At 42.8% G+C, this 18,939-nt stretch overlaps 1 protein-coding gene across 5 annotated transcripts in view; it reads right to left on the reverse strand.

The window, feature by feature from the left end:
• PTCH1 (patched 1) overlaps positions 1–18,939 on the reverse strand; it is a 70,437-nt gene that overhangs the window by 36,515 nt on the left and 14,983 nt on the right. For all 5 annotated transcript variants that reach the window (XM_024995742.2, XM_005210406.5, XM_005210407.5 and 2 more), the window contains 4 exons: positions 5,382–5,571; positions 2,286–2,355; positions 2,101–2,192; positions 192–390 (listed from right to left, as the gene is read on the reverse strand). In XM_024995742.2, coding sequence (XP_024851510.1) covers positions 192–390; positions 2,101–2,192; positions 2,286–2,355; positions 5,382–5,571 — 551 coding nt within the window. The remainder of the gene's footprint in view (positions 1–191; positions 391–2,100; positions 2,193–2,285; positions 2,356–5,381; positions 5,572–18,939) is intronic.

The following is an 18,939-nucleotide window of genomic DNA, read 5'->3' on the forward strand; positions in this document are numbered from 1 at the left end:
AACATTAATAACAAGGCTAATGAGAGGCGTATGGCAAATCTTACAGCAAAATTTAGCTCTTTAAACAAACCTAGTTCCACAGACCAAAAAAGTTGAGAGCAAAATCTTAAAAACAAGAGAACTAAAAATGGGGGCAAATATCCAGTTTTTCTCCCTTCCTCTCCTGAGGAGAATGCAATGGCTGTACTTACTTTGGTTGCATTTTTGTTGGGGGCTGTGGCGGGACAGTCTGGATCAGCTGGATTGAGGCAGGGCCGGTCCATGTAACCATGACCAACTTCAGCCTTATTCAGCATTTCCTCCCAGCTGTCCACTTGATAGTTTATTTTCTTTAACTCTTCTAGGAATTCCAAAGGGTCAAAGTTTGTCCACTGCAAAGGAGGCTTACCTCTGTGAAAGAAATTAGGAGGTGAGACAATGAAAAAGAGGCATCTAAGCCCTGAGTAAAATAACCAGACTGAATCCAGATTACATCTGGATTGTATGATGCTTTGGGGGGGATACAACTATAATTCTGGGACCCTGGAACAAAAATGAAATGCTCCTTTTCAGTATGCTGCTATGCTGTGCTTAGTTACTCAGTCGTGTCCAACTCTTTGTGATCCTATGGACTGCAGCCCTCCAGGCTCCTTTGTCTATGCAGATTCTCCAGGCAAGAATACTGGAGTGGGTTGCCATGCCCTCCTCCAGGGGATCTTCCCAAGCCAGGGATGGAACCCAGTATCTCGCACTGCAGGTGGATTCTTTATGGGCGGAGCCACCAGGGAAGCCCAAGAACACTGGAGTGGGTGGCCTATCCCCTTTCCAGGTGAATTTCCCAACCCAGGAATTGAACCGGGGTCTCTTGCATTGCAGGTGGATGCTTTACCAGCTAAGCTACCAGAGAATCCTCCTTTCCAGTATGCCTATATGCAAACCTATATCAGGAAAATAATTCATGAATGGACATGGCATGCAGAAAGCTTATAAATTAACAAAAACATTAAAGAATCTTTACTTGCTTATACAGGATATTTAATACCTAAAAACAAAATTAGCCAAATGGGTGCTCTGAAGCAGAAGACTAAGACCCAAAATTAAGGGGGGAGGGAATGTGGGGAGGAAATCACAAAGTCAAATTAGCACTTGCCAGCCTAATAAATGCTTTGTAAATGTCATCAATAAAAATATTTGATCTCCATTACCTTTAATAATCCCATACTTATGAGTGTTCTCTGACAGCCCAGCAGTCAACCCCACAAGACCCCTGCTGCCTCTGCCATCACCGCCATGAAGGACACTTCCCTCCACACTCACTTTTGAATTTGTGCTGTTGACAGACCAGAAAGGCTTTTGGCTGCCTGTTATGTGGTTCAAACCACACTGTAGCTGCTCAACCAGGCTGAAGTCATTATTCAGAATCTCCCAACCAGAAAACATAAAACCCCTTATTTCCCATCTAAAACTGTACACTGAAGGTCAGGGTATGGCCACTGCAAATTGCTTTTGCAGATATGTGCAAGCTAGAAGAGAAACAATAACCCAAGCACTAACTCTTGCATAATTAACTGAAAATGTCTACATTAATTAACAATTATTCCTTAAATGATGTGGTATACATAATATTCAACTGCTAAACTGTGAAGCCTCCCTTACCATGGCCTTCAAAGATAGTAGGTTTCTCTCTTAAATGTCATTAATGTGATCCAAAGAAAGGTTAGCATTTCACTTAACAGGAAGATCTTAACCTTTAACATGAACCCACTAATAAATTCTCTCCTTAAAAAATAAGCTAAACCTATGTAAATGCTAGGTCTGCAAAACTGCAAACATTTTAAAGAGTTAAAAATCACACATACTCTGAAATAATTTGCATTTTATTTGCATATAAATAGGCTGGTAAAAGTGAATGAACTTTAATGATGCCTACAGAACTTTTTTTGAAAAGAGGAAAAACATTCTGCCCTCTCCCCCAGCTATTCACTCAAAACATGCACATGGAATTTCAATGTTTTTATTTTTTGTTCAAAACTAAAATAGAATAAGCAATGATAAAGTAACATGAGAAAGATTATAGGGTTTAGAAATCACAGAGATCAGAAAATAAGATCACACACTTACAGTAGGTATGCCGTCCCAGACTGTAACTTCGCCCCTTCCCAGAAGCAGTCCAAAGGTGTAATAATTAAACAAGGGTAAAGATACTCTATTATCTGTCAAAGTTGAAAAGAACAGGCCATGCATTATGCTAACGTATACTACTGGGCTATTTGAGAATTTTTTGCAAACAAAAAGAAAGTATATACCTGATCCATGTAACCTGTTTCTGTGATAAGTTCTCCAGATTTATAACACAAATGTTCCAATTTCCACTGCCTATAAAATAAAAAGCAGAGACAAATACTTCTTGTAATAAAGGAAATCTGTGCAAAATCAGAACTACAGAATGTACAGAAAGAACTCCAATTTTGATCACTTTTCAGTATCTGTCAAAATGAGCAGAGCTTTCCCAAACAGATTCAACAAGCTTACTTTAATGAATAGATAATACACAACTGTAATTAACATGTGGGGTGTTTATGTAAATGAATGCTACCAAAGTACTTGAAAAGTCTTGTTTTCTTAAGTGTTCTCCCAATAATCTTGTTTACACCATTAACCTGCTTTTCCACATACATTAAACAACTTTAGGGCAGATAATTCAGAGCTGAATTATCAGAAAATCAAAATAGATGGGGACTAAATTAGTGAAGTTCATCGATTGGATGAGCAAGCTCCGGAAGTAGATGATGGACAGAGAAGCCTGTCATGCTGCAGTCCATGGTGTCGTAGAGAGTTGGACACAACTGAGCAACTGAACTGAAAATGTATTAACATATACTGAGGTGGAGAAAATACTACTTTTTTATTGGTAGGTAATGTCCTTATTAACAGTGTTCAAAATTAATGTTTCTCCTCTTAACCACAAATGTAAACAATATTTCCAGGTAGATTGCTTTCCCACTTTACATTCTTCTATTCTTGTCCTATAGAAATTATATTAAATATACTGATCAACAATTACCTCTATTAACTATCATCTGTCTATTATTATGGAGTTTTGTTATCCCTAAAAGAGTGCTAAATAAACCCAGACCTTCTTCCCAAGTGTATTAGGGAAATAAGTCCAATTCGAAAAAAGAGAAAACTAGGAAAGGGTAAGGATGAGAATTCCAAGTAAAGAAAAACATATATAAAACTCTGTCTAGACTGCTCTATTCCTTTGGGCTCCTTTTTCTGTCTTGTACCAGTTACCCAAAAGGACATTCTGGACTTTGCCCTCTTCCTTATGGAAACTTCCCATATGTCCCAGTGCCACATATCTCAGTGCCTCGCTGAAATGTCACCTTTCTGCTAAGCTTTCTTTGATCAGTCCCATTGAAAGTGACCCCTTTCTCTTGAAACCCAGAACAGTGCTCTCCTTGTTGACACGAGCACCTGTAGGAGAAACTGCCTGTGTTTGCTTTGTACCTGCTTCTCTGTATTGTCTTTCCTCTGCCTAACTATAGGCTGTCAGCTCCTGAGAGCTGGGCCCAACTCACCCACCACTCATCCATCTGTACATATACTTACATTTTAATTCCATACAGCACAACACATACTATCTAGCACTAGGAGGTTCTCAACATCACTTATCAACTAACTCTTACTTACACTTGCTTGAGAAGGGCATAGCTATGCTTCAAAAAATCCACTGGGCTTAGAGTCAGAAGGGTTTGAAACCTGGCACTACTATTTGACAACTATTTGAACTAGGACAGATGCTTTAATTAATCAAATCTAGTTTTTTCACCTAAAAAAAAAAAATGAAATGGGTTGACCGAGGTGTTCTTTAAAGTTCAGGTCAATGCATAAAAGTTCTCTGGTTCCAGTGTTGTGTAAGATGGTAATTTCATCGTACAGATGCTCCCACCTTCTCCTTAAGTGCGTAAGGGACAAGCCCTCTTAAGGCAGGGTCCCGTTTTGTTAGGAATGCACTGGGCATGCTTACAGCAGCCCTGGGACACCCATTTCCAGGTTCTTTATGGGCCTCCACTTGCAAATTCTGCAAAACTGCACTGGGGGCTTGCTTCCCCGACAGCACTCCTTACAGACTGAGAGGGCTGTGCTGAGAAGAGTGAAGATGGGCTCTCAGGCCAAGTCTGCCTGACAACAGCACTAAAACCCCTCCTTCCCTTTTCCAGAGCCCTTCCAGACGTCCACGCACCTGATCTTCTTCTGGTAACCTCCTGAGAAGAAGAACGCACCCACGATCACAAACTTAGTTCACAGATGAGGAAACAAAGGTATGCCAAAGACAGATGACTTGTCCTGCACTGGGGCCTGAGGACTTGATCTCCAGCGGCATGGGGTTTTAGAGTCAATCCAATGACGACCATGGAACTTGGAGGTTACAGTAGGAGGGACAAGTACAGATTTTGGTTTTACCCTCCACCCTTCATTCTCTCTGGACAATGAATGTACCTACCCTGCTGCGTCCTCTCCTCTCCTGTGAAAAACTACTTGCCAAGCACTCAGTTTAGAGGTGTCTGATGATGGGGGTGGCGGGGGAGGGGGGAGAGGATAAAGTTAGTTAAATGCCAACCCAGCGGTATTTTCAGTTCTAGGAGAAGATTCAGTTTAAATTCAGCAATCCAAGCAGTTAGTCAGTCAAGCAACTCCAAGTGCCTGCTCCCATCTAAGTGCTGAGGTACAAGAATGGATAAGATGTGGTCCCTACACTCTGATCCAAGTGTTGGGGTATAAGAATCGATAGGATGTAGTCCCTACACTCTGTTTAGATAGGTAAGAAAAACGACCAGTGGTTTCATTCCAGAACTTCCTATGCTTTTACTACATCTACAGCATTGCTAAATCAGCTACGAAGTTGAAGGGTAGTATTTTGCAAAGGTGTGTTAATCCACCTTACTCTGCCTACCTGTCCCCAGGAATTCACCACAGGAGTTCAAACTATTTTTTGGTTGTTGTTTTTGGTAACACACACCAATTGTTAACAACTGTACTGAATACAAAGTAATGAGAAGTAAGTAACTTCTTTCTTATTCTTTGTGAATTGACAAAAATGTAACTGGTTCAGAAATATCTAAAATAGTGAAACATCTTTGGAATGGGCAGGCAGCCACCCAAATGACTGTTTGAAGGACCATACTCATTTGGGTAGAGTGCCAAGATACTTACTGAAAATACATTGTAAAGTAATGTAATTCATATGTTAACTAAACTCTAGAGACAAATCAAGACTTTAAAAATCATTTCACTGGAAAACTACCTGAACTAACTACCACTCCAGGTGTATTTCCAGAGCAACTTCATTGCCTACAACAAAGGCGTCTGAAGCCAGCACGCCCTCCCCACCACCTTACCTGTTATACATGTATACATGGACCCGGCTGGCCTGGAGCGCCGAGTCCAGGTGCTGTCGGAGCGCTTCTGTGGTCAGGACATTAGCACCTTCTTCCTTGGGGGTCTGAATCATGAGTTGAGGATTAAACATAGCCTCTTCTCCAATCTTCTGGCGAGTATAATTTAATTCACGACTTACTCGTCCACCAACTGGTAAACACGTAGAGGTTTCAATTAGAACAGCAAAATCCCCAAATTCACATTCCATTATCTCATTAAAAGGAGCAGGGTACGTGATAAATGAGCTCTGGTCATGAAGATCTATGGCTGATGTTAGAGGAGTAACATTCACTTTATTATGATTGGCAATGTTAACTCTACCAATAACAAACATATAAAAAATACTCACTAAACCTATTAACAATGGTCCTGCCGGTCACATACGCAAACCGAATGCATGCGTGCTTTGTGCACCTTCTAACTAATACACCATATGTATAAGGGGGAGGGGGAAGGAAAACTTGAGACACCTTTTCCTTGCAGACCAGACCAAATACCCCTGTTACAATTTCTTTCACTTGTATAAACAATGTGGCCCTGCAGTGCATTTCAAGATAAATGGCTTCAATTTACACTCTTCTCCTAAATAATCTGGCAAAGGTAACAAGGAAATGTTTCTCCTTGTTGGAAAAAGAAATAAGGAAAGGTGGCAAATGTGTATTTAGCACAAAACTTGCCAGGAGAAAATAAATAATGTGATTCATGTCAGATGCACAAGGGGAAATCCCACTTGAGGGGAACCACATGGATTCGCCATGGCTGTCTTGGGAGGCCCTGGAACCTGCTCTCTCAGACTCACGTGTTCAGCATACAGAAAGTACAGGTGTCAGGTTCTGAGTCACCTGGGGGTGGGCTGCCTGTGTTCTGGAAGCTTCCCTAGTAAGTCTGAACCCCCGCCCCAGAATCTCCAGCAGGCAGCCATGGCTGGGCATGAGAAAAGCCAGCACAACAAAGCAAAGTAACGCTGTTACTAAAAACTGTTTGTCTTCTTCCTCAGGTCCTAGGTTATACTTCAATTAGGGCTTTAGAACATGCCAAGCTCAGGATGCTGCAACATATGGCAGGGAGTCTCACTTCCCCATGGGGCTGTGTGCGCAGATGGGCCATGGGCATGGGTGGGCGCTGTGAGAAGAAGCGCCGAAGAGGCTGCTTTGATTCAACATGGGTAAGTAAGGGCTTTGAGGGAAGACCCACAGGGGCAGCAAACATAAGAGAATCCTGGAGCACCCACACACTCCAGTTCCTACAGGCACTGTACGCTGAATGTTTACTGAAAAGCAGGCCTTCAGCTATCTTTCAGAAAGAACCCTCAGGGATCACCTCAGTTTTCCCATGAGGAGAAATCCCTTTTCAAGTTTAGTATTCAAGGACATAAACATTTGGTTTGAGCAACTAAATAAGTACTGGGAACAGCGGGTTGTTTAGTTCTCTTGGCATATTTTATAAACAAGAGAGCAGGATAAAAAGCAAATAATGCCCTCATTAGGAACACCAGTCCAGATTTGCAGACTGGCAGGGTCATCTGTGCAGGTTCACGCAGATGGCCAAGGCCACCGCAGAACTCTGTGAGGTGAGGTTGAACATACTATGTGTGTGTTCGAGAGAGAAGAGGAAGGGGGAGGGGAGGTTAAGTGGAAAGGGGTGGCTGGGAGAAGAGAGGCGGAGAGAGAGGGAGGGGAAGAGACAGAAAAGTAATCAGTTGGCTATAAAAACTATTTAGATGCTGTAGAAAATTTTGATAAATGCCCAGGGAATTATTGAGGCCCTAGCAATCAATGCAAAGTTAAAGACCATAGGAAAACCTAGGAAACAACTTGCAATAGAGGAAGAATTTACATAACACCACAGGCCTTCTCAGGATCCTCCACTAAAGCTGCCTGCAGGCAGGGTCTAGCTCCTTCTGGCAGGAATCTATGCATTATTTCAACCAATTAGCTAGTGAACTAAATTGCACTCAATCCACGTTCTCCAGAGATAGAAAAGCTGTTTGAGGCCAAAAAAAAAAAAAAAAGCCAATTACTAGTCTAGAGGTCACTTCAGAAAACCACAGAGTTGCACACCAAGGAGCTCCAAATAGCCTTTTTGAAAAAAAGTAAGCTCAGTCCCTTCCTTTTCTCTGGACATAAGACATCAATGCCCCACACATATCAATCATTTATATTTCTACCTGCCTCCTTAAACACTGGCATAGTACATGATTTCTCATTCTGTTTACAAAGTTGTAGTACTTGCTTTACCTTTACTGAAGCTTAAAATGTCACCTGAGTTAAAACCACGCAATAAAAACAAACAACATCAAAGCAGGACCACAGACATTCCACTTCCCCCCACCTCCATCACCCCAGCCAAGAAGCTGCCTGTAACTATAACCAATACGGTGATGCCCGAGAGGAGTGCACACGAAAATAAAAATCAAATGCAAGAGTCATGCTGCTAAGAACTTAAAACTCTTCTAGACCAACCTCATAGTGGATCATTTATCACAGTTGGTTTCAGAAATGACGCTATTTCCTGCAAGATAGGAATTATATAACATCATCTTCTCAGAATTTTTAAGATGTATATTTAACACCTACATTTTAATAAAGGGGTGTATTTGTCATATCTATAGGCTTAAAAACCTTTTGCTTGTCCACCTCTTTGCTCTAGTGATAAATATGAGTATTTTGTTAACGTGACAACCAGTTTTAACCAAGACTATTATCACTGGCAGATTTACCAACTAGAGGTGAAGGACTCTGAATTCTAAAGTTTTCTCAACCGGCTATGCTATGTCCTACTTTCGAGTACTGTTAAATTATTTTTCCATATCATGTGACCATATTTTACTTAATACTTCATCTTACACAAACAAACATGAATGTTTTTGAAAAACTATTCAGTAACTTTTTTAAAAGTTTAGTTGATACCCACTTGCTTTGATAAACAGTTGTACCATAAATCATTCAGCCAGTAAGCATTTGAGGGGTCAAGTGCTATGTGCTACACACTGGGGTGTGTGGTGGCTAAGACAATTCCAAGAGGCTCTCTGGCCAGTGAAGCAAACAGGCAGTACACAAGCAAACCGATGTGGTAGCTTCATGGCATGACAAGTACCAAGGAGGAAATCAAGATGGTAATGCCATGTGAGTTATTGGGTGGTGGAGAGCAGGGGAAGGGCCAATTCAGATGGAGTTGCAGGGAAGACCTAGAAGGAAGAAATGCTGATGTTGATGTGGAAGAGCTGGGGGAACAGCATTCTGGCCAGAAGAACCAGCAATCACAAAGTCCTCAGGTTTGCCTTGCCGCAGGGAGAGAAAGAAGGCAAGAGTGGCTGGAGCTTGGTGAGACCATGACCTAATCACTCACTTGGCTGCACTGGTAGACTGAGCTCCTTCTCGGGTGAACCTGTGTCATAAACCACACAGCATTCATATGGTCTTACATTAGTATTCAGTCAAGGCACTCTGGAAGAAGCTACCAGAAACAGAAACCCCTTTGGACAGGGCAGTTTTATGGACTTACTGACTTTTGCTGCTCTAGCAAATGCCTATCCTAAAATCACAGCTCAGTGACGGTGTCCGAGATGTTCCTTGTCTTACCATCTTCATCAGCATGCACAAGTGTGAAGCTGTGGTCTCAGGAAGCCATTTCAGGTGACTGAAATTACAGGTGTGGTATGGGGGAAATGTTTTGCTCCCTTCTCTTTACCATCGTCAAGGTCAAAGTCCTTCATTATTACTTAAAAAATAATCTCATACTTGTGCAATACTGCATAGTCATTTTTGACTACTGAGCAGAATGACCCATATGTGGGGATACAACCATGTAAACATGGTTATTACAATGTGGTGGTTTATGAATAATGTTTACCTGCTTCCCTTTGGGGGGGGTTTATCTCTATTTCTTAATCCTTCTGCAAAGAACATATAAAATTAAGATTCCCATGCGACAAAAAGAGAAAAATACGAAAGCTACTTGATAGGCACCTGAATTAAAAATAAACTCAATGCAAGAATATTATGCACCTCTATCATAGTCTGAAGTCCTCTCATAATTTTTCCTTCTCCTAAACTCAACAGACAAAGCAACAAAATAACAACTGAGCTTTTTGAACAAGACTCAGGAAAACTGATACTGAGGATCCTGGGACACAAAATAAAATTTATGCGTGTGGTGCTTTCCATTTGCAAAGCCCTTCAACACTCATTATTTACTTATCTTTAAACATTTTGCTTAGTGCTGTGCTATGCTTAGTTGCTAAGTTGTGTCTGACTCTTTGTGACCCCATGGACTGTAGCCTGCCAGGCTCCTCTGTCCATGGGATTTCCCAGGCAAGAATGCTGGAGCAGGCTGCCATTTCTTTTCTGCTTAGTGCTACCCACCCCATCAAGCTGGAGCAAGGTAGATGGATAGGCAATAGGAACAGAGATCAGAAGACCTGGGTTCTGAGTCCCAGCCTTGCCACTTGAGGAGCTGGTTTGGGATATAGTTGAGTCTCAGTAACCTTCTCTGTAATGTGGGGTAAAAATGGCACTACTGACCTCACAGGATGGTGCGAAGACTGACAGTTAGGTGGAGTTTCCCAAACCCTTAACCAGGAGCTGAGCAGACCTCCATTAATTACTCTGTCTACTGAAGGGCATATATTGTCACCCATCTTTACAGAGTAGGAAACACAGCTGCAGAGTTTGGGTGACTTGCCCAAGGTTCCCAGCTGACAGCAAAGGTGAAGTCAACCTTTAACCAACTGCCCTGCAAACCTCGGGGCTTCTGTGCACCAGCCGAGGACACGAGTTCAGGAGTGCCCAATTCCACATACCAGACCACCAATAGAGCTTTTAGAATTACACAGGACGAATGATTGCTATCTTTATTTAAAGGACAGCAATGTTACCTCTCAGATTTTTTACCACCATCAAGGAGATAGTTTTTTTTCCATAGGACTCCAAGGGCAGCAGTGAACAGGCCCCATTTTCCTGTGGTCCCCAGAGGGGCTGTCTTAGAGGAGCAGAGTGATGAGGGCATCCTGACCTACAAAGTCTACCATTTCATTTTTCAGCAACCAGAGGCTTAAACCAGTTCTTTCAAAGAAGTAGTGTATAAAGGATCACTTCTGCAAAAAAGTTCTTGATCAAGTTAGGCTGATCCTTCCCTCCCCAAATTCAACTAAGTATAATTTTCCCAGGTGAAGAAGGGCCATTAGATAGGTGGGAAACCCTTCTGCTCAGGGGTCCATACCTCTGGGTTAGTGCCCTTCCAGTCCATGGCAGACATCAGACATTCCCTGTGATGTTCTGCTGGATCCTTCCTCAGCACAGCCTTTCGCACAGAGCTTAATAAACATCTGTGGCATTCATGCAAAAAGCTTTTGCCAAAAGCGTATTGTAATTCACATAAAGATGTTCTGAAGGACCAACCAAAGTGTTTTTCCCAATAAATTCCAAGTCCTTTCAGGGAGGAACTGTCCGCTGCCCACTCACCTCGGCTCGCACTCAGTGTGTCGGATGAATAAATGAATGAACAGCCTCAATACAGAGCCTTGGGAACAGGCAGTCATCTGTATAAGATATTAATTCTCCCCAAAGCCTCAAAAGTCAATCAGTCAAAACAAATGACCCTTTCAGCCTGAAAAGTACCCACTCAGAGTCCAATTAGGAAAATGGGGTCTGTGTATATGCAAGTGGGGCATTTGCATTTGATTAATCCCATGAATTATCTAACAGCCTCTAGACAGATTTTTTTTCCCCCCTTTAGTTGCTTCAGGTCCTCTTTTCAATCTTGCAATTGGTAATTGTGAGCATGAAAAAGTACAAATCTCTAAAAGAGTGTAACTGTAAAATTATTAGCACCAGCTCATTTTCTAAACTGGAAAAAAATGAAGATTCAGTAATTTGGGCAATGGGCTGAAAACTTCTGGGCTGTGAGTTTCAGTCACTCTTCTACCCATCTCTTTTATTCATGACTAGCCAAATGCTGCTTAAGCTTCTAGGCTGCTTTTCTTTTCCTCCTGGTGGGATTGTGCCCTTGGGTATTGCCATGGGAAAATGCTACAGTCATATAGCCCAAAGAGAATCTGTCTTCATGAACAGAGCCCAGTGCCATGAAAACAGCAAAAACAAGACAAGAGCCGGACAGACACATTGCAACGCCTCCCCAGGGACTGCGTGGGGGGACGAGGAGGGCCAAGTGCTGTGGTAGCAGCGGCTCTGAGCATGCGCCTACTACTAGCCCCCACACCAGCTGTTTGTGGTGCCATCTGTTCCCACCCGGGCTGCTTCCTCTGAATGGCTTTCCTGAAGCCGCCCGCTCGCCCTGTCGGACACGATCAGGTCAGCCCAGCGCTCTGCCCACACTGGACCTGCTGCCTGCACTGCCCCACCTCCCACCCGGTATTTCTTACAGGGCCACCAATTCCCAAGATGACACTGCGTCTGTCAGGAGGCCCATTCTTCACTGGTCGCTTGCTGCTGCGGCAAATGAGGGCTGCAGTCAACCCCACCTAAGAGGGGCCGTGTGAAGTCAAGCCTGCAGAGCTCAAGATGTCCTTGGCTTCCAGCAGAATGTGGCAGAGTGGAGCTTGGCTCTATCTCTAAGTGCATACTTGCCCAGCTGTGAACTGTCCCAGGCCCTACAGTGATTTCCCCCAACTGCTCAAATGATACTACAGGCAGATGTAAACCCCAGTCCTGTCCTTCTGCAGGAGCTGAGCAAGCCCAGGAGGGTCTGACACAGGGTGGCATGTTTGCTCAGAGGCAATGCTGGGCCAGGAAGAAGAACCAGGGATCCAAGACAGCCTCTTGTTATCAAGTTCTAAGTTCTCAGTTTAAGTCCTCCTACTGTCTTCATTAAAAAAAAATAAAAATCCAAAGCAACTGAACAACAACAAAACTGAATGCCTTTGCAAAGCTGCAGGCTCTCTATCTAGCATTCAGGCTGTTGCATAACATTAACCCCAGTTCCCTTCTCCCGGGCTTCTGTGAGGCTGACATCACCTCTCTGCTCTGAACAGTCTCCTTGCCATTATCCAGCCTGAGCTTCTTTTCACTGGCCTCCTACTTGAGCAGCTTGGGGTGGGGGAGACGATATGAGTCCCCACCTTCGCACACAGGCTCCCTGGCCCCTGTGGAATTCCATCTCCTGCACTGACCCTTCCCTCTTGCATCTGTGTGGGGAGACGCACGTCACTGGGGGCCACTTTCATGATTGTGTTGCCATCAGGATTAGCTGGATTAGGGGCCCGATGCATAAGGACCCCCTGGTGCTGTGAGGAAGTTTCATCACTAGGTCAGCACGGTGTGAACTATATTCTGTCACCACCACCACCACTCCCTACAGCCACCAACTGAAAAGTGGGGCTGGGAGGGAGGTGGCAGAAAAAATGCTTCCAGGGCAAAACTGCCTCAACTCCTCTTAGTAATAAATTCCCTTGTGGTACATTTCGAAGGACATGAACTACTGAAGACTGTCTCCTTTTTAAAATAAGAAACCTACCCGCTTCTTTTCCTATCCATAAAGAATTTCATGAGTCTCCCAGTGGCAGTACGTGGAATGTCACTGAGCATAGCTACCATAAAACACAAGGGCCCTTTGCTAAAACCAGTCAAGCAGTTTGGGAAGAGAGAGTGCTGGAACCTTACTATGTTCAAGGTGAACAAACACCTCCATGGTGGTCAATTCTCATTCTTCTAGAGATGCTTGCACTAGCTCTCCCAGGGAGGAGGGGAGGCTTCCCCATTTAATCTGAAGGAAACCACCATGGACACAAGTTGTGGATGGAATCAGGGGTGGGGCAAGCCAGGGGAAACAAGAGGATGGGGGAAAAACCAAGAGCACAATTCTCAAACTCCTTTTAAACATTTTCACCGACAGAAAAGTTTTCCTCCCTTGACATCATTTGGCCCATTCACCTACCCAAGCCTCCCATTCTGGCCGCCACCACTCATGTGGACCCTGCATGAAGTAAACACAATTTGTAGAGAAAGTAATGGGGTTTCTGCAAGTGTGTGTGAGTGTGTGCGCGTGTTTTATAGAACAGTCCTTCTTGCACAGAACCAGGCTGTTCCATCAAAGCCGTATCTGTTATATTTCTGTCTTTCTCTTCTGTTTGGTGTATTCACCAACAAGAGAAAAGGAGGTAAGCTTTGGCGGCCCTGACCTGCAGCTGGAACACAATACTTTCGCACAGCCCTGCCGACCCCTGACATAAATTTTACACCGCAGCTGGCATTTACACACTCAGCATTACCATATGTATAGCTGCTCGGTGCTAATTATGCTAATCACCTGTCTAACTCGCTGCTGCGAAAAATGGTTGTATTTAGCAGTCCAGTGCCTACCAATGCAGCTTACTGTGTGGCTGAAATGTACATTCAGACGGCCCTGAATGGCAAGATTTTTCCACGTTGCTGGCTACATTCAGGCCTCAGAAAAATTTATTCAAGTCAACTGGTTTCGGTCCGCAACAAAAAAGTTACGAGAAAAAAGTGAGTGTGTTCTTGCCCTAACATTCTGGATCTGCTTGCAAGCAAAATGATAAATCAATTGGTGTGGGAAACAAAAAGGGAGAGAGATTTCTTTTGGAAGCCATGTGAAACTGTAGCCTATTTAAAAAAAAAAAAAAAGAAAAAAAAAGGGTCATCCTATCCCTCAAATCTCTAGAAAGAGCAGTTAATAGATATTTAGCCCTAATCCCAATTCTCTCAAATTGCAAGCTTTGTTTGCAATTAAGCAAAGTATTAAACATGTGCAGCTCTTTTCTGGATCATGTGTGGATTAAAATGATGGTATCATTTTTTTTAATTTATTACAACACTGTATGATTCTCAAGGGGGAAAATCAGGTAAGAGGAAGAATGTCTTAAAAGTAGTTTGGGAAAATTCTTATCTTTCAAAAAGTTTCTATTTAAAAAGATACTGTATAATACTTACATCTATTTTTGTGAGATTTTCTGGTTTCGCCACTGCAGGAGCAAAGGAAATCAAGGGAGGGAATGGGGGTGGGGAAGATGGGAGAATTCAGAGAAAGAAAAAAGAAAAAAAGTGGTTGGGAAGGCAGGGCGGGAGGAGGGCAGGAGAGAGTCAAAAAGCCTACATTCTCCTTAATCTCAAAGTTCCTCTTTTTATCATCATTGTTTCTTAAAGCAATTTTCTCAGATCATTCTACAGAACCCATTTATTAAATCAAGGTAATATTATCATAGGTTGTTTTAACAATTCCCGAAGTCCAAGCTGAAACCCCATTTCCTCCTAACTCACAAAACACTTTCCGATTCATTTTTAAAACCACTGAGTCTAGTCACTGTAAGCACTGCTTAGTATTTGATTATTTGGGTGTGCAGATCTGTCTAGCCATTCCAATTTCCTTGAACTGCCCACAGCACATAAGATACATTCTACGGAAGGGATGGCCCAAAGTGCTTGCTTTCTCACCTCCAAATGATCATAATTAGCAAATTCTTTATTTAAATTTAGAAATTGGGAGCAAACTGGAAGGTCATTCATTTTGCAGTGTAACCTGGGTTATCCCACCCCCACCCTGGCTACAAAAGACCAGAGCAGTCTTGTGATAAATCTTAGGTTTATACACAGAAGGTGTACCAACCAGTATAAAGGGATTGTGAAAGAAGCTGGCTTTTCCTTGCAGCAAATAATAAGGGGAAGGCTCATAGTAGCTTGAGGATGCTGCTATGAAGACAATAGCTTTCTTCCTATCAGCTCACCCCACCATTCTGTTCAACTTTATATAAATATATCTGACCCAATGAAGCAACATTATCCAAGCCACATCTTTCTCTCTTTGGCATCCCAATTCAAGTTGCTTTTCCTTACTAGTCCAAAGTATTAACTCATCTGGGTTTTTTGTAGTTTCAAATCTTGACTATGCAGCTAAAAATACAAATGATGGGATCACTACTGTGCTCGCTGCAGAAGGCTTACCCCTCTCGTTCCCTCTCAGTCTCTCGCTCTTCTTAAATAGGAGGTGGACCACCCTGTCTCATGGCACAGAGGACTGTTTACATTGCAGTACTTGACTGTGTAATACATCTGGCATTTTTGGGCAGGATTCCTGAGCTAGGGGCCAGAAGCCCTTAAGCAATGATTTAAAAGGAAAAAAAAAGTCATGCACATTGACTTAACAAAGCCCACTTCCAGCTCCTTTTGTTTACTTTCATATATGCTTCATCAATAACTGAAGACTATCTTGGTTGCTAAATTACGGAAGTCTCCTGTTTTTCATTTATTTTAACTATAACAGATAAAGCTTGTGCTGCAGTATGGAGGCTTGCTTCTCACTAGCCTTGCCTCCATAGCCAGTGGTGTTCTGGGACCCACATGCAGTGTGGATCATTTGGGCCTACTCACACCTGGGTTTCTGGATTAGAAATAAGGCCCTGCCTCCACATTATAAATCTCTCCAACAACAAACTTGTCACTCATTAGCAGGTACCTGACTGCCCACCAACGAGTTTCCTTAACACATGACAGCTGTTTTTCCAACTATGCTCTAAGCCCCCAATACAACAAAATGGTCACAGTCTTGAAGGGACTGAGGACAGGAGGCATCTTTCTGTAAATAGAACTCCTAAAACTCTCAACAGTCAAGCAGTTCCTCAATGGCAGCATTCTACTGTTTTGAAAGGCTAGTTATTTTGGTCAAACTTAAAGACATACGGAGAAAAACTGAGATACTGTAGTGAAGGAAATAACAAGCCTATATCCAATTAAGAGGAAAAAGAAATCTAAAAAGTATTACCATAAAGCTCCTAAATGCAGAGTTTAGAAGCGAAGAGTAATAAAAATGCTTATATTTTGGTGACCCTGATGATGACTGTGTATTCGAGGCAGGTTTCCACCAAGGAAATCCCACGGAGCTTCCTCTTTCTGGGCTGCCAGAGATGCCTTCATGAGCAGCGCTGTCTGCATTCTGGGATGTCAACTGAGATTTCTCATGAGGACAGACCATCTAATGCTGTGGCATCAGCCAAAATTTGGATGTGGAAACCTGTCCTCTTCCACCTCTACCCAGGCTCCATGCTACCTTTGATTCTGATGAGAGTTCCACCCAGGGAACACCTGAAGGTGGAGGACCTGGGCTGGAATGTCATGGTGTATGTTTCACTCAGCATCTCAGAAACACTATGGGGCCCAATTCTTCACATTCATATGGCACATTAAGCGCAGGGGACTAGGACTTGTTCCATAGGCCACACATCAGTGGACTCTAAAGTTACCTCAAAAGCTCATTAAAATGCCATGACTCTTCAATAGGAGAAGCACATCTACTGATAAGACCCCATCAAAGAAACAGTCTTGAAACCAACTCTCATACAACCTAAGAACCCTAAGGATGCAGATGGTAGCTCTGCATCTAGTATCTCCCACAGCTGATTTGAAACAATACATTTTCGAATTCCTTCCTGTCAGTTTGTGATTAACCAGATTTACTACCATTTCAGATTTCACACTAGTAATTCCAGAGAGCCACTAGGATTGGATTTGGGCAGTTTATGAATAGGTGGGAAGATGGACAGGTGGGAGGGAGAGGAGAGAAGAGAGGAGGGCAGAAGAGCAAAGGGATGGATACAGGTGACGGAGGAGGGAGGAAGTAGGATGGAGATAAGGTTCTGGGAACTGATGAGCAGCAAAGCAAATAACAGTATTTTAATAATAGAATCATTCAAGTATGGCAATTATTTAGGGAAGTCTCACATAGCTACAATTCTCTCAACCTTTTTTAAAAATAGTGCTAAGTTAAAATAGTGTATTTTTGCAAAATGGCTTCTATTAAATCTGGTCTCCTTTCAAATAATTTAAACTATTTCCATACTTGTTTTAAAAGCAAAAAAAAAAAAGGTTAAAATAAAACACTCCCCTCTTCTCAACCAGTTGAATAGATTACTCTTCAGGAGTTAAATCTGGGCAGATTCAGTCCTACTGGTGTGAACAAAGTAGGGGGGCAGCCATATAAACAGCCCCTTCCACTGCTTAACTGTGATCCCCCCCCCCACCCTGCCCCCCGGCCAATAAGAGAAGGAGGGCAGACAAGTTACAGCTCAGCCTGAGTGGACAGAGCTGCAGGGGTCATGGGGAGGTCAGCTTTGAAGGAGAAATCCCAATGAAATATAAACATGGCATTGTGGAAACCAGACAAATCTCCCATAGCTTGTCCAGCCAGCGTTAATCTCGCCATCAGCTGTGGAGCATAATCCAAACAAACTGATCTGGCGGTTCATACATCTGGAAGCTGTCATCTTCTGGAACCTCCAAGCAGCGTTCCACATATCTGAAACACTCCATCGCCCAACCTGACCTCTAAACTTGTCAGAGGGTCAAGAGTGGCAGGCACCAAAGAGATATAAGGATTTAGAGGGTCAGCTGCCATAGGAAGATGGCATCTGAAGCTATCTGTTATTTTTAAAGCACTTATTGTTGGGCATTTATTTTTTGATCGTTTTTCTCCAGATATGAAAGCTATGCCACAATTGCTTCCACCTGTATGTATGTGCCCACTGTCAGAATCGAATAACCATCTAGAACACATAGTCTTCATTTTAAAAGTGCCTAGGGGACCAAGGAGCAGAAAGAAGCTGTTGCCTTTTTTTTTTCTCTCCTTCGTGAAATGCCAAAACCCCCAAACTGACGGCCCCAGAAACCAGAAACTGGCTGATAACCTTGGAGAGGGCAGTAAGAGCAGAGCCTGTGCACCGCCTGCCTGGCAGACGGGCTTCAGTCCTTCGTTGTTTCTTTGGTTCTGCTGCACAAGAGCACCTGGCAACAAGCAGTGTGTGGCAGGAACATCTGGAGAACTGGATCATCAAGAGCCCATGTACTATGTGGGATTTGGAAAGGAGCTGTTATTGCTGTAGGAGCGAAGTCCAGTGGTGTCTTTTGTTGCTTTTTGTAAAGTCACATTCATGCTAAAAACCTTCAGTCTACTGTGTTGGAAATCCAGTGAGGTCTATCTGCAAAATTAAGTTACCCAAAGGAAAAGGGAAAAAAAATGTATCCGAATATAACACTTCTCCCTTCTTCTATGGCCTATCCCCACCTGTTCTCAAGTTTTCATGATGTTTTTACTTGCTACTTAATATAATTCTAAAGATAATCCAAAGTTTAAATTATTTGCATGAAAAAAGTTAGATACCTGGGTCAGTAAATATAGGGATGGGGAGGGAGAGTTATCTTAAAGCTTTCACATTTATGGCAATGCTTTAGCAGTGTAATAAAAGCCTTCCATCAGCATCCGTCTTCTAACTGCAATCTATTACCTATTATCTAAACCACTGGTTCTCAATTGGGGCAATTTTGCAACCCCCACCCCCACATTTGACAATGAATAGAAACACAATTATCACATCCAGGAGAGTGCTACCAGCATCTAGAGGGTAAAATCCAAGGATACTATTAAACATACCTCAGTGCACAGGACAGCTCCCACAACAGAGAATCATCCAGCCCCAAACATCAATAGTGAGAAACACTGTTCTAAACTGAAAAGGTGAAGCTCAATTATCTCCTCTAACTGCCTAAGTTAGAG

Source organism: Bos taurus, chromosome 8 (genome assembly GCF_002263795.3).
Source record: "Bos taurus isolate L1 Dominette 01449 registration number 42190680 breed Hereford chromosome 8, ARS-UCD2.0, whole genome shotgun sequence".
Classification (NCBI taxonomy): domain Eukaryota; kingdom Metazoa; phylum Chordata; class Mammalia; order Artiodactyla; family Bovidae; genus Bos; species Bos taurus.